Here is a 21,654-nt window from a genome sequence, read left to right on the forward strand (position 1 = left end):
GTCTCCGGTTGCTGCGTCAACAAGCGTTCGGGAGAGGGGGCGGGACACAGGAAGATGGGCGGAGGGTCCCCGTCGGAGGAGGAAGTGCTCTTCTGAGCCGGGAGGTTGACTTTTAACGTTTTTATTGTTTAACACGAGAAACACTGAAACTTGCCTAAATCAAACAGATTCCAAGAGACTACAGAGCAGCGAGTCACCTGGCCCCCCAAGCGCTCCCTTCCCATCTTTCAGCCAGCCGCTGCGCTGACTGATGCTTTTCCAGGTGGGCAAACTGAACCTAACAGTGGGGGAATTCTAAGGAGGAAAGCAGGGTCTGGGGGAGTGAATCCTGTCGGAGGAAGCAGGATCTGTAGAGAGGGGAATCCTCCCTCAATGGGGAGTAGGATGGGGGCAGGTGAGTCTTGTCTGAGGGAGGAAGCAGAGTGTTTGCGGAGAATTCTGTCAGATGGGGAAGAGCAGGCCTGTGGGGGTGGGAGACATCCTATTTGAAAGAAGCATGGCGTTTTTGTGGGAATCCTGTCTGAGGGGAAGCAGAGTCTGTGTGGGGATAATACTGTCTGAGGTGGGAGCAGAGTTGGTGGGAGCAGGGTCCGTGGGAGGGGATCCTGTCTGAAGGGAAGCAGAGTCTCTGTGGGGAGAATCCTGTCTGAGGTAGGAGCAGTCTGTGTGAGGAGAATCCTATCTAAGGTGGGAGCAGAGTCTTTGTGCGGAGAATCCTGTCTGAGGTGGCAGCAGAGTCTGTGGGAGGGGATCCTGTCTGAGAGGAAGCAGAGTCTGTGTGGGGAGAATCCTGTCTGAGGTGGGAGCAGAGTTGGTGGGAGCAGGGTCTGTGGGAGGGGATCCTATCTGAGGGGAAGCAGAGTCTGTGGGAGGGGATCCTGTCTGAGGGGAAGCAGAGTCTCTGTGGGGAGAATCCTGTCTGAGGTAGGAGCAGTCTGTGTGAGGAGAATCCTATCTAAGGTGGGAGCAGAGTCTGTGGGAGGGGATCCTGTCTGAGGTGGGAGGAGAGTCTGTGGGAGGGGATCCTCTCTGAGGTGGGAGCAGTCTGTGGGAGGGGATCCTCTCTGAGGTGGGAGCAGAGTCTGTGGGAGGGGATCCTGTCTGAGGTGGGAGCAGAGTCGGTGGGAGCAGGGTCTGTGGGAGGGGATCTTGTCTGAGGTGGGAGCAGAGTTGGTGGGAGCAGGGTCTGTGGGAGGGGATCTTGTCTGAGGTGGGAGCAGAGTTGGTGGGAGCAGGGTCTGTGGGAGGGGATCCTGTCTGAGGTGGGAGCAGAGTCTGTGGGAGGGGATCTTGTCTGAGGGGAAGCCGAGTCTATGTGGGGGGAATCCTGTCTGAGGTAGGAGCAGTCTGTGAGGAGAATCCTATTTAAGGTGGGAGCAGAGTCGGTGGGAGCAGGGTCTCTGGGAGGGGATCCTGTCTGGGGTCACTAGGCACGGAGAAAACTCGAGGGATCGGTGCCTCGGAGCTGGTCCCTGGGCTGGGCCTTGGCCCCCTGTGCAGGGCTCCTCGGTCCTGAGGTCTCCAGGCCAGGATGAGGCTGGAGGGCACAGGTCTGAGAGGATGCAGAGAGCCTGGAGGGCCGGCGGGTCCAGCCCCGGGACTCGACTCTACCTTTCCAGACCTCGCACACGCCCAGGCTGCGGGGAGAGCGGGGCGCAGCCTCCCCCAACCCCAGCTCCCCAGGAGCCCACACGTGGCGGAGGCGGAGACGCGTCTGGCCCTACTGGGCCGGGTGTGGCCTTTGTTGCCGCCGGGGGTCCGCAGGGCTTTGTCTCCGCGCCCGCCTTTGTTCCAGCCCTGGCGCGGCCCCCAAATCCGGGCGCCGCTCCGCCCCCTCAGCTGCATAGTCCCGGCCTCCGCGGCCACCGGAGCAGGTCCGCCGGGCCACGCCCCCTCACTGACTGGCCCGCTGCCTCTTAATCGTTCCCGAAGGCCCTGGCCACGGACCCTTGCTTACTTCCTCTGATAATTGGGAAGGAAATCGGTGGCTGGCAGTGCACAGCGTGAGGTGTGGCGTCCGTTAGTAATATTTGCTGAGCACTTTCCACGACCCCACCCTGCACGGGGCCGCAAAATCTCTGAGGAGGGGTGGGGAGGACTGACCCATATTTACTCTGGCTCCTGAGGCAGACGCAGGGTTGTCAGGGACCAGACAGTCAAAATAACTAAGTGGTGGTAAAGAGTGTGGGAGAGGACTCCCCTTGGGGCTACTCCCAAACACCTGCAGGAAGGACAGTTCAAGCAGAAACAATAAGTACAAAGGCCCTGAGGCAGACCAGGCACATAGGGAGCAGTGAAGTGAGGAGTAGTGGGAGGTGCCTAGAAGTTGCCAGACAGCTATCTGGGGATAGGTTTGGTCCTCTGGTTGCCCCTGGTTACAGGCCCTTCACTAGACTCTGGCAACTGGCCCTGTGGTTTCAATGGTCCACCAAGGCCCATGCTCTTCTCTCTAAACAGTCCCCCCTTTCTCCTTCTGGGCCCAGGACATTCCTTCCTAGTCCTTGGCAGCCACACAAGCAGGATGTCACCAGGTGCCAGCAGCAGGCCTTGGAGAGTCCCCTTACCACCAGGTGCTTGGCCACTGCCAGCCCCATTGTCCAAATGGGGAAACCAAGGCTTCTGGAAGTGCCAGGACAGCAATGGGGGAGGAGAATCAACTGGAAACCAGGCTCAGGCAGACTCAGGGAAGCACAAGGGGCAAGCACCTAGGACTGGCTGAGCCAGAGTGGGCATACAGGAGGGCAAGGCCAGGGCAGAACCCTTGCTCAGAGGTCCTCTCTTAGGAGCCAGCCTATTCAGAGGTCCAGAGGTGTATGGCAGGACACAGGTACATCTTGGCTCTGTCCCCCAGGTAGACCCGACTGAGTGTAGTCAGTGTCAGTGTCACCTTATACTCTCATCCTCTGTGCTCCTTGCCCACCCTTTACAGCATCTCACCCTTCCCAGTCCTGGACCACTGGAAACTGTCTCTATTCTGGCTTTGCAGACAGGGCTCCAGGGGTGAAACAATGCATAGGAGTCACTCAGACTGCACCCAGGCCAGCCAAGGCCTGCCTACTGCCCCTTTGGGGCACCTGCCTGCAAACAGCCACCCTCACTCTCTTCCTTCCCCAAACTCCACACCTGCACCTGGCTCTCCATCCAGCTTCAGGTGTCACCCCCAGAGCCACTTCCTGGGGAGGTCTTGTGGCTACATCACTCCAATCTCTTGCTCTGTCTTCACAGATTTCATTCAGGAGCTAGACAGTGGTGATGGTTGCACAACACATGAATGTACTTAATGTCACTGAATTGTGTACTTTAAAATAGTTAAGGGCCGGCCCCATGGCTTAGCAGTTAAGTGCGCGCACTCCGCTGCTGGTAGCCCGGGTTCGGATCGCAAGCGCGCACCAACGCACCGCTTCTCCGGCCATGCTGAGGCTGCATCCCACATACAGCAACTAGAAGGATATGCAACTATGACATACAACTATCTACTGGTTCTTTGGGGGAAAAAAAAAAAAGGAGGAGGATTGGAAATAGATGTTAGCTCAGAGCCAGTCTTCATCGACAAAAAGAGGAGGATTGGCATGGATGTTAGCTCAGGGCTGGTCTTCCTCACAAAAAAATAAATAAATAAATAAAATAGTTAAAATGAAAATTCTTTTTTAAGGTTTTTTTTTTTTCCTGAGGAAGATTCACCCTCAGCTAACATCTGTGCCAATCTTTCTCTATTTTGTATGTGGGTCACAGCCACAGCATGGCTGACGAGTGGTGTAGGTCTGCACCTGGGATCCAAACCCACCAACCTGGGCCGCTGAAGGGGAGCACGCTGAACTTAACCACTACAACACGGGGCTGGCCCCAAAATGAAAATTTTATGTTATGTGTATTTTACCACACACATAAAAATCAGATTTTGATGAGAGTCCTAGGGTCTGTCCCTGCTGACCTCTGATCTACCACTCAGCTCCAACTATACAGGCCAGCCTGTTGTTCCCACCTCAGGGCCTTTGCACTTGCTGTTCCCTCTCCCCAGAATGTTATTCCCCACCTCTCTTTCTGGCTTCTTCTCTTCTTTGACATTTCAACTAGAGTGAATCATGAGGACATGAGTTCCAAACTGCTCGTGCTCACTACTGCATCTGCCATGTCTATCCCAGGGCCCGCTCCAGAGTAGGGACTCAGTAAATGTGTAAGAGGACACACAAATTCATGAAGATGATGACTGTCTTGACCCTGCCAGTTTTGTAGGCTACAAGATGAGGTTTGGGTTCTATTACTTTTTAAATTTTTTAAAAATTTAAAATTCATGTAACATCTGGGGCCAGCCGGGTGGTGCAAGCAGTTAAGTGTGCACACTCTGCTGCGGCGGGCCGGGGTTCACTGGTTCGGATCCCGGGCGCGCACCAACGCACTGCTTGGCAAGCCATGCTGTGGCGGTGTCTCATATAAAGTGGAGGAAGATGGGCAGGGATGTTAGCCCAGGGCCAGTCTTCCTCAGCAAAAAGAGGATTGGCAGATGTTAGCACAGGGCTGATCTCCTCACACACACAAAAAAAAAGTTCATGTAACATCACATTCATCATTTCAGCTGTTTTAAAGTGTACATTCAGTGGGATTTCATACATTCACAATGTTGTACAACCACCACCTCTGTCTAGTTCCAGAACATTTTCATCACCCCCAAAAGGAAACCAGCACTCACTCTCCATTCCCTTTCCCACCAGCACTGAGCAACCACTAATCTACTTTCTGCTTCTTTGAACTTTTTAACCTTTTGATATAATATGTAATTATATAATATAAGGCTTATAATATGTACAGAAAAGCACACACATCATACATACAGTGAGCACCCTGGGTAACCAGCTCTGATATCAAAAAGCAGAACATCCCCGGCTCCCAGAACCTGTTTATGCCCCTCCTAGCCCCCGCCATCCTGACTTCTCCCACCACAGACAAGCTTTGCTGGTCTACACATGGAACCATGCAGGGTTTAGCGGGTCAGTGTCTGGCTTCTTTCCCCGAGTGCACATCCGTGTGGCTGTGTGTGGCCTTGGTTCCTTCCATGTCCTTGTGTAGGGCCCCATCACACAAATGCCCTACACTTGTTTACAGTCTCTTCTTTTTTTCTTTTTTTTTGGGTGAGGAAGATCAGCCCTGAGCTAACATCCATGCCAATCCTCCTCTTTTTGCTGCGGAAGACCGGCCCTGAGCTAACATCTATTGCCAATCCTCCTCCTTTTTTTCCCTTTTCCTCCCCAAAGCCCCAGTAGATAGTTGTATGTCATAGTTGCACATCCTGCTAGTTGCTGTGTGTGGGACACCGCCTCAGCATGGCTGGACAAGCGGTGCATTGGTGCGCGCCTGGGATCCAAACCTGGGCTGCCAGTAGTGGAGCGCACGCACTCGCACTTAACCGCTAAGCCATGGGGCCGGCCCCTGCACAGTCTCCTCTTGACCACACTTGAGTCTTCCTCCTGCTTGTGCTGTTATGAACACAGCTGCTGTACCATACATGGCTTTTGGCTTGCTTTTTCTTTAATTGTAATGAGGAGCTAGCAGAAGGTTTTAGCAGGAGATGGCATGATCTGATTCCCATTTCAAGGGTTTCAGGTGGGAAATGGATGTGGGGGAGGGCGGAAAGCAGAAGATAAGCATCCAAGCAGGCCGGGCGGAAAAGGCACTAGATCCTCTAAATCACCCTTTAAAATCACTTTGGCTCCTCCATTAGTTTCCTATGGCTACTGTAACACATTACAACAAACTAGGTGGCTTAAAACAAAAATTTAATTCACAGTTCTGGAGGCCAGAATTCTGAAATTGAAGTGTTGGCAGGGCCATGCTCCCTCCGAAGGCTCTAGGAGAGAATCCTACCTTGCCTCTTCTAGCTTCTGGTAGTTCGAGGGGTTCCTGGGCTTGTGGCTGCATCACATCAATCTTGAAGGCCAACATCTTCAAATCTCTCTTTGTTCCAAATTCATATTGCCTTTCCCTGTGTGTCATTGCTATGGCTGAATTGTATCCCCCCCAAAATACATATGTTGAAGGTCTGCCAATGTCATAGTATTTGGAGATGGGGCTTTGGGGAGGTAATAGGGTTAGGTGAGGTCATGAGGGTGGAGCCCTCATGATGGGATCAGTGTCCGAGTAAGAAAAGAGACCAGAGAGCTTGCTGTGGTCACAAAGAAGAGGTCATGTGAGCACACAGCAATACGGCAGCCTCCTACAAGCCAAAAGACGAGGTCTCAGGATAAAATCTACCTTGCCAGCACCTTGATCTTGGACTTCCCAGCCTCCAGAACTGTGAGAAGTAAATTTTGGTTGTTTAAGCCGCCCACCCTATGATATTTTGTTATGGCAGCCAGAGCAGACTAAGACAGTTTTGACAAATTTCCCTCTGTCTTGCTTTTGTAAGAAAGCATGTGAATTTACATTTAGAGCCCACCCGAATAACTCAGCATAATTTCTCCATTTCAAGAGCTTTAATCACAATTGCCAAGATCCATTTTCCTAGTAAGGTAGTACTTCCGATACCAAACCAAGTGGGCTCACCTCCTGGTGAGTTAAATAAGACTCTACACCAGTGGAAGTTATCTCACAAAGTAAAGTGTATTTGCAGCAAATAGGAGGCCATGAGGAATCATTTCCAAAGTCATGGCATCCCTGAACAAAGGGAAGCAGGAACTTTTATTTTGGTTGGGGAATGAATATTCAAAAGGGAGAGGTGGGTACACTGCAGATTATGGTAATGAGGCTTAATCTCTTCCTGAAGAGATCTTTGCATTAAAAATAAGGCAAGGTTGGGGCTGGCCCCATGGCGTAGTGGTTAAGTCTGCGAGCTCCTGCTGCTGGCAGCCTGGGTTCGGATCCGGGTGCACCTCTTGTCAGGCCATGCTGTGGCGGCATCCCATATACAGTGGAGGAAGATGGGCACAGATGTTAGCCCAGGGCCAGTCTTCCTCAGCAAAAAAAGAGGAGGATTGGTGTGGATGTTAGCACAGGGCTGATCTTCCTCACAAAAAAATAAATAAATAAATAAGGCAAGGTCATGGGCGGAGCTCTTGTAGGGAGGCTTGGCCAGCCTTAGGGTGGCGGCTGATTGTGTCTACTCAACACAAAAAAAACAACTTGGAAAAACAATTAAATGCTTCCAAACCCAGCCTTGAGTTTCTTGGGGCACTAGTCGATGACACTTCCAGGTTCCAAAGATTAGGATGTATATATCTTTGGGGGCCATTTTTCAGCCTACTGCAGTCCGCCTTTAACAGATGGGAAAACCAATCCCCAGAGAGTAGAAGGAGTTGTCCAGAGTCCCACAGCCTGTGTGAGTCCAACCCAGTCCTGGGATCAGTGGGTGCCCCTTCCATCTGCTGCCTTCCCCAGGAAATCTGTGGCCCCCAGGGAGGGCAGGAAGGGAAAGGACAGGAGACATCTGGAGCCTGGACTTCCATCCCTTTCCCTGCAGAGTAACAAGGGCTAATTACTGAACCAATTACTGCTTCCAGGACTATACAGGGAAAGTCCCAGGTGAGCCTGGAACACTGTGTTATGCCACTAAGTAAGAAGTGCCCAGAGAATGACAGAAACATGTTAAAAGGACACAGAAGCCATATCTGATGATACAACTCAAGCATCAGAAAAAATGATGACTGTTGATGGGGTTCAGGGCAAGCTGCCCCAGGATATGTCACTCTGGTATGCTGATTATTTCAAACTGAAGACAATAAAGGCTCAGAAGACTCTGAAAGAAACTTTGACCTCCCCCACCACTAACTGCCTAAAGGTATTTAAGATAGAAGGCCTGTCCCCAGGACAGGCCGTCACCATAGATAACTCTGGGTATGGATAGACTGGGAGGGTCCTTGCTAAGCCCATTTTTATCAAAGTTCTGTTTACCAAACATTTACATTTGTAAGGGAAATCTCCATTTGTAAAGGTATCTCCGTCTCTGTACTAGGAAGAAGGGGGGGATGACCTCATCTCTAGAAACTTATCAGTGTGGAAGGTGAGGCCTTAAATCTGCATAATAACCTTACTCTTGTTTACTGTGCTTTTCTGGTAATCTCAAACAACTGACTCCTTCCACCTCCAACATCCTCCTTTGTCTTTAGCTGAAGATAGTATTTAAGATGAGAACCTCCACCATTCTGCGGAGTTACTCAGTTTCCCTGGGTCTCTCCCATGTATACATGTTATAAAGCTTTGTTTGATTTTCTCCTGCTATTTGGTCTCATGTTAATTTAATTTGTGGCCCAGCCAGAAAGGACCCAGAGTGGGTAGAGGATAGTCTTCCTCCCCTTCACTGTCATTGACTGACACGCAGTGAATCCACCCTATGCATGAGCCCTTAAGGGTTCTCAAAAAAGAGAAAGCCAGAAAAATAAGCCCATCTGTCACCATATGATGCTGCTTTTAAGACAGCCCCTCACTAAGGAATCAGCACTGATCCTGCCTTCCCACGGGGAACTGTATTTCAGAGGAACACATGGCACCAGTTCTTGCTTAGATCATTAAATGTTAGAATTAGGAAAACATTTCCCAGCCAGTAATGAGATTCCTAAGCAGGCCAGGATTATTTATTGCATACACTATGAGGCGAATGGAGGGAGTGGTGTCAATGTGGCTGTCTGGGGGGGACACATGACTGGGCAGTGGGCAGTCAGGTTGTCACTGCCCCGATGTTAGGATTAGCACCACTGAGATCCCCCAAGGGATATGATAGGACCCACTTAACACCCCCTGTGAGGGGTTCTAGCCAACAACGTTTGGCTTGAAACTGAACAAGTCTTTAGATCTAACTTCCCATCCACAGGAACTACTGGGGATGTTGGAGAGAGGGAGAAAAGCAGCCAAGCATGCCCATCCAGAAGGGGAGGATGTCCTGCCAGAAACCAGGGTCCATTATCCTCTACCAGTCTTCATAGAGGGCTATAAATCTAGCCAGACACCAGATCAGTGACCGATGGGGCTGGAGTAGAAATGGGTGCAGACTGCACAAAGGAAGTTTTAAGGAGAAGGGAAATATTCTAAACTTGGGTTGTGGTGATGGCTGCACAATGATGAATATTAATTTACTAAAAATCTTTGAAGGGTACCTACAATGGGTATATTTTATGGCATATGTTATATTCAATACAACTGTAAAAAAAGGAGGGGAGGTCCAAAGAAGATACAAAAATGGCCTGGACAATAAGGATGTGAAGTCGTTAAGAAAATGGAAATCAGGGGCCCGTCCCGTTGCTTAGCGGTTAACTGCTCCCGCTCCGCTACTAGCGGCCCAGGTTCGGATCCTGGGCACGCACCAGTGCACCGCTTCTCCAGCCATGCTGAGGCTGTGTCCCACATACAGCAACTAGAAGGATGTGCAACTATGACATACAACTATCTACTGGGGCTTTGGGGGAAAAAGAACGAGGAGGATTAGCAATAGATGTTAGCTCAGAGCCGGTATGCTTCAGCAAAAAGAGGAGGATTGGCATGGATGTTAGCTCAGGGCTGATCTTCCTCACCAAAAAAAAAAAAGCAAAGCAAACCACTATGAAATACCTATTCACACCCCACTTAGGATGGCTATTAAAAAAAATAAGAACAGGGGCCAACCAGGTGGCGTAGTGGTTAAGTTCTGTGTGCTCGGCTTGGGCAGCCTGGGTTCATGGGTTAGGACCCCGGGTCGTGGACCCAGACCACTCATCAAGCCATGCTATGGTGGCAACTCACATACAAAATAGAGGAAGATTGGCACAGATGTTAGCTCAGGGCCAATCTTCTTCAAGCAAAAAGAGGAGGATTGGCAACGGATGTTAGCGTAGGGCCAATCTTCCTCACCAAAAAAAAGGACAATAACAAGTGTTAGCAGGGATGTGGAGAAATTAGAACCCTCCCACATTGCTGGTGGGAATGTAAAATGGTGCAGCCACCTTGGAAAAAAGCTTGGTAGTTCCTCAAATGGTTAGACATAGATTTACCATATGATCCAGTAATTAACTACTAGGTATATACCCTAAGGAATTGAAAACAGAATTTTTTTTGTTTTATTTATTTTTTAATTTTTTGTTTATTGCAGTAACATTGGTTTATAACATTGTATACATTTCAGGTGTACGTCATTATACTTCTATTTCTGCATGGATGAAAACAGAATGTTTAAACAAACCCTTGTACAGAAATGTTCATAGCAGCACTATTTACAATAGCCAAAAGTTGGAACAACCCAAATGTCCATCGATTGATGAATGGATAAATAAATGTGGTATTTCCATACAATGGAGTTTTATTCAGCCATAAAAAGGAAAGAATCACTGATATGTGTTACAACTTGCGTGAACCTTGAAAACATTATGCTGAGTGAAAGACATCAAACATAAAAGACCAAATATTATATGATTCTATTTATGTGAAATATCCAGAATATGCAAATTCATACAGACAGAAAATAGATTAGTGGCTGCTGGGGGGGTGGGCGGAAATAAGGAGTTACTGCCAGTGGATACAGGTTTATTTTGGAGTGAGGAAAATGTTTTGGAACTAAATGGAGGTGGTGGTTACACAACATTGTGATTATAGTAAAATCCACTGAATTGTTCACTTTAAAATGGTTTTGTGTTATGTGAATTTCATCTTAATTTAAAAAGCGGTGCTTTTTAAATAATTTTATCTATTTATTTATTTTTCCCCCAAAGCCCGAGTAGATAGTTGTATGTCATAGTTGCATATCCTTCTAGTTGCTGTACGTGGGACACGGCCTCAGCATGGCGGGAGAAGCGGTGCGTCGGGGCGCCCCTAGGATCCCAACCCGGGCCGCCAGCAGCGGAGCGCGGGCACTTAACCGCTAAGCCGCGGTGCCCACGGGAGAGCGGGGCTTCTTGATCGACAGAGAGCAAAGGACCTGAGCAGTCCTGAATGGGCCCTGGGCAGAGACAAACCAGCTGTCAGGGCCCGTTTGTGGACGGCTAGTGACCTGGAGCTATGGACCAAACACACTAAGGAGCAAGGAAGCTTCCGAAGACAAGCAACTAGGAAATCATCCCTGTTTTTAAAAGATGCATCCTGAGGTTAGGAAAGAAGAGTTCATCAGTGTCTTAAACACAAAGAGAGCAAGATGGAGAATAGCCCTTGTCATGAGGGAGGGGACTAGGTCAGGGTGGGCCCACCAGGAGGACAGCTGGAAGAGCAAGGCTGGGGCGTTTCTGCCTCAGTTGCCCACCTCAGCAGGGAAGTGCTTTTCAGACCAGAAGCCAAGGGCACAAGCTCCTGGATGGAAAACAACGAACCATCTAACCAGACAAACTTCACAAGAGCTAGGTGGCACTGGAGCCTGAGGCAAAGTGACGGAGACCTCATATTGTGTGATTCCATTGATGTGAAATGTCCAGCACAGGCAAATCTACAGCGACATTAGATTCGCGGTTGCCTGGGATAGGGGTGCGAACCGGGACTCACAGTGAATGGGCGGAGGGATCTCATTGGGCATGGTGAAAACATTCTGTAACAGGACGGTGCTAAGGGTTACACAACACGGTAAATTTACTAAAAATGATTGGATTGTATGTACACTTGAAATGGGAGAATTATATGAGAGAGTTGGTGCCTGGCTGGTGAGGCAACCTTACAACCTTGTAAACTTGCTGAAGCTGTCAAGCCCACACCAACTCCTACGCCCAGGGCGGCGGGAAAGGCGTGGAGGAGCAGGTCCGTGAGAGGAAGCGATTGAGGAATATAAATTAAAACAGAAGCATTTTAATCTGGCTTCAGTGGATGCGTTAAACCAGGGATGGAAGAAGACTTAAGGGACAGAACTGCCCAGGTGTGCCACCTCGAGGGCTTTTCCCTTTGCCTACAAGCTTTACTTAAAAGTTTTTTACTTAAATTTTGTTTTCAGTGTAAGAAAAACAGGACCAAAAAAAAGGACAAAACAAGAACATTTGCTAATTTGGGGACCTGAGTGCTCCAGTCTGTGCAATATTGTTCTCCGTGTTTCTTGGGTTTTTTAACCTTTCAACAGTATTCCAAGAGCCCAGTATGGCCCGAGTTCAGGGCCCAGGAGAAGTGACAGTGATGGCTGTGTTACTACCTTGATTATTTCAGTTTAGGTCTCCTCCTTCCGGAGTGGTTTTCTTAGACCTCTGTCCCTGAGGCTAGTAGGATGTTGTCTTTTACATATGAAAGCAAATTAAACCTTTTCTCTCTCTGTTGCAAATATTCCTTAGCCCACCACCACCCCCTTGTTGGCAGTCCTTGATCCCAGTCCGGATGTTTCTTTTTCAGTAAATCCTGAAGGCACCTTGCTTGGTCCCACCCATTGCTCCTACCCACTTTGTAGGCTCCGCCAGAGCCTGGGTCTCGGCTCCCCTCCAGCCCCCTCCCCAAGCTGCAGCCTCCGAGGCCTTTCTGGTGTAGAAATGGGATCTCGCCACTGCCCCTCCCCTACCCCAAAGGGCTCCCCATTTCCTCTCATGCCTGTCAGGAGGGCTAAACCCTCCACTGCAGGTACCTGCCTTGCTGGGGACCTCCCTCAGTCTCCACCCTATCTACCTAGTCGGGGAAGCATTTTTCCGGGGACATGCTTAGTGTCTGACCCCTGGGGCTCCTGGTAGACTGAGGTGTGTGCCTCTGTCTTGGGACCTGCATCCCACACCAGGCACAGCCCAGACATACTAGGATGGGGCTGGGCTTGTAGACACCGGGACCTGAGCACTGGGCTTTACCCACAGACAGTGGCTGCCACAGAGGAGGACTCTGCATGAGAAGCCGGCAGAGCAGTAATGGAGGGTGGAGGGCGGTTGGGGACCCTGACTGAGCTGGGAGCAGGAGCTGAGCCTTCTGACCTCTGATGAGGTGGGGGGGGAGGGGGGCGTCCGCCTGGGCCAGCTGAGGAGACCCATTCTTTCAGAAGCTCAGTTTCTTTTTTGTGTGTGAAGAAGATCAGCCCTGAGCTAACATCTGCCAATCCTCCTTTTTTTTGCTGAGGAAGACTGGCTCTGGGCTAACATCCATGCCCATCTTCCTCTACTTTATATGGGACACCGCCACAGCATGGCTTGACAAGCAGTGTGTTGGTGCGCGCCCAGGTTCGGAACCAGCGAACCCCAGGCTGCCGCAGCAGAGCGCGAGCACTTAGCCGCTTGCGCCACAGGGCCGGCCCCAGAAGCTCAGTTTCTTCTGCTCCTTTCATGTGTCTGTGACGGTTGTGACCTCACAAGTTCTTCCCTTGATGCTCAGCCAGTGTCGCCTGCCCTTTATCCCCCACTACCTCCAAGACCCTTGGACCTGCCTGGAATTTTCAGTATTTGCAGGCAATATCGGCCTCTCCTTGGCTTATTAAATCTGTGTCCTTAGCTACACTATTTATTCCTTGAAATGCCCCCAATCACTGTGACAAGGTCTTTGGAGAGAAAAGCAAAATAGATGTTTTCTCAAGTCTTGTGACACTGGAGGCTGCAGCTCCTCCCTCCCCTGAAGCCTGAGAAGGGTCAGGATTTGGGTTTTTCCCTCCTGCCTCCCACACCTCTTCTGGGCCAGGTCCTCCATCTCACCCTCATCCACTGAGACCTTCTCTGAAGCCACTCATGTCATCTCCTTCCTACCCTGAATCTGTCCCCTTCTGGCCTTTCGTGCCAAGGTCTGAGCAGCCATTGCTGCCTTCTGGAATTCCTGCTTTTGTTGCCCCACTAGGTCCACTATCCTCCCCGGGGGCCTTTAAACATGCAGATGTCCCCCTACCAGCGCCATCCCCACAGCAGTCAGGCCACACTTCTCTCAACTGCCTCACCCTCCCTCCTCAGAGCCCACACATGCCTTTCCACCTACCCTGATGCTGTTCCAGCCCTGCGTCTGGACAGTTGGTCTCCTCTCTCACCCCTCGGTCCCTCTGCTTGTAGGATGAGGGAACGACACCACCAAAGTGTCTGATAAATGCTGTAAGGCAGAAATGAAGTATTTAGCAAGAGAGAAGCAATGGAAAGTTAATCATCACACGGAAACACAGTGACATTTATCAGACACTGTATGGAGGTCCTGAGTCTCTGGCAGCTGTATTCATTTTCTATTGCTACTTAAATTACCACAAACTCAGAGGCTTAAAACAACACCCATTTATTAGCTCACTGTTCTGTAGGTCAGAAGCCCAGGCAGCGTCCTCTGCTCCAGGTCTCACAAAAGCTGCAATCAAGTCCTGAGCAGGGCTGGGCTCTTATCTGGAAGCTCTAGGGAAGAATCTGCTTCCCAGCTCATTCAGGTTGGCAGAATCCAGTTCCATGCAGTTGTGGGACTGAGGTCCCTGTTTTCTTGCTTGCTGTCATCCAGGGCTCTTCTCAGATCCTAGCCACCCCCACCTTCCTTGCCACATGGCCCCCTCCACCTTCAAAGCCCCTGGAGTCCTTCTCCTACTTCAAGTCTCTGCTTTCCTCTTCTGCCTTTAAGGACCCTTATGATTACACTGGGCCTATCCAAACAATTTAGGATCATCTCCTTATTTTAAGGTCAGCTGATTAGTAACCTTAATTATATCTGCAATGTACTGTAACTACTCACAAGTTCCAGGGATTAACGCATGGAATTTCAGAGGGGGGCATTTTTAGAATTCTGCCCCCCTGCACAAGATGACTTACAATGCCCAGAATCCTATGGAATCAGGCCCAAGGCAGGGTGAAGCAGCTGTTGGTGCCTCCATTCCTGTTTAGGTTGTAGCGGCAGCAGCTGTCTGTCGAGGTGAAGGACACAGATGAACCCCCACTGTCACTGGCCCTGTGACAGAAGATGGGGGGGGCTTGAGGTCAGGGTGTGTCCCTGGGGGAGGTGGTGGCACCTGAGCTGTGTGAGAGGGTGCTACAGACAGAGGGAACTGAACAGGCCAGCCTCAAGGTGGGCCAGCAAGGAGCCTGAGGCCAGAGAAAAATGAGCAGTGATAGGATTGGGGAGGAGGAGTTGTCTAGGTTGGATGGAGCCAACCCAGTGGGCTGGGCAGGCCATTGCCAGAGGCCTAAATTCTTTTTTTTTTTTGGTGAGGAAGATTGGCTCTGAGCTAACACCTGTGCCAATCTTCCTCTATTTCGTATGTGGGATGCTGCCACAGCATGCCCTGATGAGCAGCGTGTAGGTCTGCACCTGGGATCTGAAGCTGAGATCCCCCGGGGCAGTAGCGTGGGAACTTAACCATTATACCACCAGGCTGGTTGTGAGGGGCCTAGATTCCGAACAAGGACAATAAGGCCCTCGGACCTGGGTTTTAATGAGGTTCCTCAGGGCATGGGGCAAGAGATGGGGATGGTGGTTCCCCACCTGGCATATCCCCTTCCCTCCCTGACCTTTATCTACAACACAGCTGCCCCAACTGGGAGGTAGGCACTCTGCCCTTGTCCCTATACTGGAGGCTGAGAAGTCAGACCCCCCCCACCCCCACCCTGCCACCCCCGCCCCACGCAGGACTCCACACCTGATGCACAAGGCATAGGGGTCCACTGAGGTCCCAGGGGATTCTCTGACCTTGAGGTCCAGGCCCTTGTGCCTCCCTCCAGCCCCTACGAGTAGCGCATAAGGCCAGTCCAGCCCACCACTCCAGCCTCACCATCTATGATTGTCCTGGACAGCCAGCCCCATCTGAAAGCCCTTGCAGACCAAAACTGTTCCCTTGCCCAACAGCTCCTCCCACAGATTCTGTCCCCTAAAGTGACTCCTGCTCTTTGGAGTCTGGCTGCTCACCACCCACACACACACCCCCGTGCCTGTCTGAGCTCCGGCCCTGAGTGTGGCGTGCAGACGCGTCCAGTTTAGCATCCATTTATTTACGTGTTCACGACTCGCCCTGGGGGAGGTGGGCTGCCTCCACCTTCTACCTGGGGCCCAGCCTCGGGCCGGGGAAGTATCCTCTCCCCCACTCCAGTCGCAGCCGCCGGGGGGTATTTCGCCCGCGTCCCACGCGGGGTTGGAGTCCGACGCACCAGGGGCGAGCCTTACTCCCGCTTCCACCCGTGCTCTGGGGAGAAGGCGGCCTCCTGGGGTCGCGGCGGCGGCTCGGGCCGCAGACCGCCTGCGCCGCCTCGACTGATCTCTCTCCAGCCCAACGCACGCGCACGGGGCGGCCCGCGGAGAGACAACACAGGCCCCGGCTCCGACCCGGCTCTAGGGCGGCGCCGGAAGCGCGCTCTGGCCCGGAGACTGCTCGCCCGCCCCAGCCTCTGCGACTTTGGTTCCGCTTCTAACGAGAGCCGGAAGTGCGGCTTGGCAGCGGCGGCTGATCTCCATAGAAACACCGGAAGTGTGCTCCAACCTAGCGCTTCCCAGCACCGCAGTGGTTGTGGACTTTGGTTCCGCGGGCGCCGCGGCCCGGAAGTGCGGCCTCGGCGTTGGTGAGCTGGAGGCGGCCACGGCCCGGCCTGGTGCCTGAGGAGGAGCCGGAGGTGGGGTCGGGCGGGCATCCCCCTGCCGCAGGGCCGCGGTGAGGCCGGGGCGGGCCAGGGGAGGGGCGCCCGCGCCAGGCTTGGAGCGCACGCTGCTGACGTGAGGGGGCGCTGCAGGGTGGAGCCGGCGCGGAGGTGGGAGACAGGCGGGCTGGGCTGGGGCGGGTCAGCGGAGCGGGTCGGGACCGGGCTCTGGGCTCAGGGCGCGGCCACGGGGGCGGGTGCCCCGAGCGCGGGCGTGGCGCGGCGACGCGGCGCCGTACCCGGACGGCCGGCCTTTGTTCTAAGCCGCCAGGAAGGCCCTGCTGGTCTGGACGAGGGTCGGAGCCCGCCGGCGGGCAGGGCTGGGTTGGGTCGGAAAAGGAAGGGCTCGAGCCCGCCGGTCGATGCGCAGGTTTCGCCCCCGTCGCCCGGGCGCGGAGTTGCGGTCCTTTCGATGCTGGTGAATAGAGACGGGGAGGGGTGCTTGTGGCAGAGGTCACGGCACGTGCAGACTTGGCTCGTTTGAGGAGTTGCCAAGGATTAATTCCTCACCCGGGAGAGCTGTGAGCAGACGGTCCCGAGCTGTTGGGTCTGAACAGGCTCCCACTGGCCGTGGCGTGGGGGTTGCCCGGGAGTGGGGGCTGCATCGCTGGAGGCTAGCGGCGCCGCGGCGAGAGATGTGCAGCGTGCAAGAAAGGGAGGGGTCTGGCTCCAGCAAAGGAAAGGCGGTTTGGGCATCAAGAGTCAGAGGGGATGAGTCTGAGACCCCAGTTTGACCGTGAGGGTTAAGAGAGGCCTCACTGGGGCTGTGTGATCCTGCCTGAGCCAGGCTGGTGGACAGTGGATGGGCCTCAGGGTGCATCTTGTGTCCCAACTCTCCTCCCCTAGAGTACAGGTGTGTGTGGCCTGGGTGCGGGATGAGCCAGGTCTCCCATCCCTGTTTGATAGAGGGGAAACTGAGGTCAAGCGAGCTTGGTACCTGACTGACGGTGAAGTAGCAGAGCTTCTCAGATTCCCAGAGTCCCTTGGGGGTGGTAGCCCCTCCTCTTTCCGGTGCCTGAGGGTGGGCAGTGCTGGGATTACAAGGCCACAGTTTGATGTGAAGCGTCAGGATTGCTCAGCTGTGCTGATCTGCAGGCTGCTGCTGCTCCACCCGCACCCACCCAATCACACACGCTGCACAGTCCACACAAGCCTCTTCTCTATGTCACGCCCACAACCTGCGTCCCACAGGCCCCGTCGAGATTCCAAGAAGCACCGCCTTTCCCGCTGTGCCGGGATCTGCCAGAGACCACGTATTTTCCTCCTGTGGGGTGCCTGCCAGGCTAATGCCCAGCGTACTCTCAACCCTTTGTGACTATGCACACCCTGAATCGCTTAGCACAGGAGGCAGGTCGTGCCACCCCACCCCTGCAAAGACCTCCGTATGCACTAGTTAACATAACCCGATTCAGAGGCAGTAGACCTGGGTCTGCACAGGGCCTTGGATGCTCTAAGGTTCGGGGATGTGGCAAGGGGGGACCAAAAAGAAGCCTTGAGTGGGGGGAGTCGCAGCCAGCCGGGTGGGGAGTGGGTGAGGCTGGCAGCCAGTTCTGGATAGGGGTCCCTGCCAGCCTTGGGAGGGGAACATGGGGAAGGCTTATGGATATTGGAGTTATGGGAAGGGTGGGTGTGTAGGCCACGACAGGGGAAGCCGGGCCCTGGACCCTGCCCCAGTCAGTAAGCAAGACTGGGAGGGGGATAGACCTGTAGTATCTCCGACGGTCTCCCAGGGGTGTGCTGGGGGGCTGCGGAGGTGGAGGGAGCTACAGAAGTTCTGGAGTGGGGGGAGTCCTGCTGTGTCCTGTGTGTTGGGACTTTGAGGGGCGGTTGGGGAGGGCTAGGGTTCTCAAAGCCTGGGGGTGTGGTGGGCCCTTGGGCCCTGTCCTACCATAAGGGCTGAAGGGACATCGACGCTGAGGCAGAGGGGGGTCCTGGGCTGACCTCCCCCCACCCACATCCCCTCGTCCAGTGCAGATGGCGGCAGCAGAGGCGGTGCACCACATCCACTTGCAGAACTTTTCTCGCTCGCTTCTGGAGACCCTCAACGGGCAGCGGCTGGGTGGCCACTTCTGCGACGTGACTGTGCGCATCCGCGAGGCTTCGCTGCGTGCACACCGCTGCGTGTTGGCCGCCGGCTCGCCCTTCTTCCAGGACAAGCTGCTGCTGGGCCACTCCGAGATCCGCGTGCCGCCGGTAGTGCCCGCGCAGACGGTGCGGCAGCTCGTCGAGTTCCTCTACAGCGGCTCGCTGGTGGTGGCGCAGGGCGAAGCGCTGCAGGTGCTCACGGCCGCGTCGGTGCTGCGCATCCAGACGGTCATCGACGAGTGCACGCAGATCATCGCTCGCGCCCGCCCCCCCGCCCCAGGCGCGCCCACGCCCGTGCCCCTGCCCACGCCCGTGCCCCCGCCGCTCGCGCCCGCGCAGCTGCGCCACCGCTTGCGCCACTTGCTGGCTGCGCGCCCCCCGGGCCACCTCGGTGCTGCGCATAGCCGCAAGCAGCGCCAACCCGCACGCCTGCAGCTGTCCGCGCCCCCCGCGCCCGCCAAGGCCGAGGGGTCAGACGCTGACCCCACCCTGCCCGCGGTCCCAGACGACGGCTGTGACGACGACGACGAGGAGACCGATGACGAGACCGAAGGCGAGGACGGCGAAGGCGGCGGCCCGGGCGAGGGCCAGGCGCCCCCTTCCTTCCCCGAGTGCGCCGCCGGCTTCCTCACCACCGCCGGTGACAGCGCGCGCGAGCAGCCGCCTGCCCCCGCCGCCCTGTCTGACTACGGCGGCTCCGGGAGGGACTTCTTTCGGGGGGCTTCGGCGGCCGAGGACGTGTTCCCGGACAGCTATGTTTCCGTTTGGCAAGACGAGGATAGCACCGCCACGGAAGGCTGTGCGGCCGAGACCCCGGCCCCGCCCGACTGCGTCCTGTCCGGACGCCGCCCGCCCGGCATAAAGACCCCGGGGCCGCCTGTCGCGCTTTTCCCCTTTCATCTGGGCGCTCCCGGGCCGCCTGCGCAACCCCCAACTGCGCCCTCGGGGCCAGTCCCTGCGCCCCCGCCCGCTTTCTACTCCCAGCTCCAACCGGACGCGACTCCCAGCGCGCCTCTGGGGGAGGCCCCGGCCCCGCCCGCCGCCCCCTCGGCCACCGCTGCGCGCGCCCCGGGCGCCGAGCCGCCCGCCTATGAGTGCAGTCACTGCCGCAAGACGTTCAGCTCGCGGAAAAACTACACCAAGCACATGTTCATCCACTCGGGTGAGCCGGGGCGGGTCTCGGCCCCTTGGTTTTTGGAGAGTCCAACATGAGGGGGGAGTGGGCGCTGACGCGGTTCTGTTGCTCTTTCGTGACCACAGGGGAACCTGGAAATTGAGCCCCGGAGTGAAACGCGTGGGGGGGGGGGTGGAGAAAGCCCCTCCACATGTAGCCAACACTCCTGCTGGTCCCCTGCCTCGCTTTATTGGGGCAGGGGGAATCCGAAGGCTGGGTTGGGAAGCAGGAACCTTTGGAAATCTGGCGGTGGAGCCTTGAGTCACCATGATGGAGCTTGGGATGCGCAGGAGGGATGGAGCCTTGGCAGGGGGATGTGGCCAGGTTGGGGAGTAGTAGTGCAGGAGGCCTCCTGGGTCTCCTGGATGCCGGCGGACCCAGTGCAAGGAAGGGTGGGTTCGCTGGCCTAGGGAGACAGCAGAGAGGTGACCTGATCACGGCCGGAGAAAGGAGATGGGGCTGCGGTGCGGGGACTCCACAGCTGCTGAGGAAGGAAAGGGAGGCTCCTTGAAGGCCGAGGGCAGGTCCCCACAAACCTGGAACCTCAGCTGTGGCTCTGTCAGGGAGGCGGCTCCTGCTCCGCAGCGGCTGGGGGAGAGGTAGAGAGTGGGTGAGGGTGGTGTGCGGGGGTGGAGGGAGTAGTGTTGTGGAGCGAGGGCCTGAGGTGGTGCCTGGCAGGTCCCCGGTGTGTCTCAGGGAGGGTGCAGGGTGCTCCCTGGGGGCTGACGTGGAGGCCCCGGGTATGGAGCTGCATGTGGTTAGGAAAAGCAAAGATTTGCCTGGAAGGCCAATGGGAGTGGAGTGGGGAGTTCTGCAGGGCCAGGAACTTGGGATTTCATTGTGAATGGTGAGGAAGGCATCACTGTTCTGAGCTAGGGAGTGACAGAGATGTGATTTACAGTTTAAAATCTCCAACAGGCTTCCTTGGGAACAAGGAGAGAGAGCAGGGGCCCCAAAGGAGCACCAGTCAAGATTTGCCAGCTTTGTGTGGCCTTAGCCAGGTGCCAGGCCTGGTTGGTCTGGGGAAGCCCCTGCCGGGCACTACCTTGCAGTCAGTCCCCTGCTGCTGACAGAGACTTTTTGTTAATACCTGTTGACTAGGGACCAACACAGCCTGCCTCCCCTTCTCTGATCCAGGATGAGGGGCGCAGCCTGCTCTGTCAGCGCGGGGACATTATAGCGGCCAGCAGGCAGGGGTTCTGGGCAACACAGGATTCCAGCAGGAAGGGGGCACACTCTCTTCCAGTGTGAGGGTGCTGGGCCTTGCCAGACTGTCCCCGGAACGGTGGCCAGCGATCAGAGTTCAGCATGCTCTATGGGCATGGCAGGGATGGGGGAAGGGGAGGTCTTGCCCTGTAACAGGCGCGGTGTGGTTTGGGGGAGACCTGAGTGGTCAGTCCCGACGAGCAACGATGTCCTAGACCAGCAGGGTTCCCTACTAGGAGGGTACTTGTTGGAGGTGGTGGACCCTGACAGACAGTGGTATCCCTGTATGATGGTGAGGGTCTGGGAGAGGGGGCGTCCCATACTGAGGCATGTGTGGGGGTGCCTGTTAGACAGGAAGGTCCGGGAGTGAGGGGTAGTCCAGGAGTGGAGGGGGTGTCCCTGCTGGGCAGGAGGATTCCGGTTTATGGTTTGCCCGGGCGTGGAGGGGAGCCCCTGCCCAGCAAAGGCGCCCCAAGGCTCCTTCCCAGCTGACTTTCGCGCCCGGCCGCCCTGTCGCCCGCAGGGGAGAAGCCCCACCAGTGCGCGGTGTGCTGGCGCTCTTTCTCGCTGCGCGACTACCTGCTCAAGCATATGGTCACGCACACGGGCGTGCGCGCCTTCCAGTGCGCCGTCTGCGCCAAGCGCTTCACGCAGAAGAGCTCGCTCAACGTGCACATGCGCACGCACCGGCCCGAGCGCGCGCCCTGCCCCGCCTGCGGGAAGGTTTTCTCGCACCGCGCGCTGCTCGAGCGCCACCTGGCCGCCCACCCAGCGCCCTGATCCAGG

General features: G+C 54.9%; 1 protein-coding gene and 1 long non-coding RNA gene across 5 annotated transcripts; one reads left to right on the forward strand and one right to left on the reverse strand.

Moving 5' to 3' along the window:
- Positions 1-41: 41 nt before the first annotated feature.
- ZBTB45 (zinc finger and BTB domain containing 45) lies at positions 42-21,649 on the forward strand. Of its 3 annotated transcripts, none has more exons than XM_087422018.1 (3): positions 42-262; positions 18,378-19,650; positions 21,392-21,649. In XM_087422018.1, exons 1-3 carry the CDS (start codon positions 251-253, stop codon positions 21,646-21,648), a joined length of 1,542 nt encoding a protein of 513 aa, XP_087278144.1. In that variant the 5' UTR covers positions 42-250; the 3' UTR covers position 21,649. The 3 variants fall into 3 exon arrangements, with proteins under 3 accessions (XP_087278144.1, XP_004439192.1, XP_014649877.1); XM_004439135.3 differs by lacking the exon at positions 42-262 and adding an exon at positions 16,186-16,379; XM_014794391.2 differs by lacking the exon at positions 42-262 and adding an exon at positions 16,320-16,379 and having other exon boundaries at positions 18,373-19,650.
- On the reverse strand, positions 7,451-16,300 carry LOC147912673 (uncharacterized). 2 transcript variants are annotated; one of them, XR_015549562.1, is made up of 3 exons: positions 14,592-15,348; positions 13,792-13,899; positions 7,451-10,891 (listed from the first exon to the last, which is right to left on the reverse strand). It is a non-coding gene; the product is annotated as an uncharacterized LOC147912673 (long non-coding RNA). The 2 variants fall into 2 exon arrangements; XR_015549561.1 differs by adding an exon at positions 15,816-16,300 and having other exon boundaries at positions 10,023-10,891; positions 13,792-14,727.
- Positions 21,650-21,654: the final 5 nt, after the last annotated feature.

The sequence above is a fragment of the Ceratotherium simum genome, chromosome 33 (assembly GCF_057802395.1).
Source record: "Ceratotherium simum simum isolate JZ-2026a chromosome 33, ASM5780239v1, whole genome shotgun sequence".
In the NCBI taxonomy this organism is placed as follows: domain Eukaryota; kingdom Metazoa; phylum Chordata; class Mammalia; order Perissodactyla; family Rhinocerotidae; genus Ceratotherium; species Ceratotherium simum.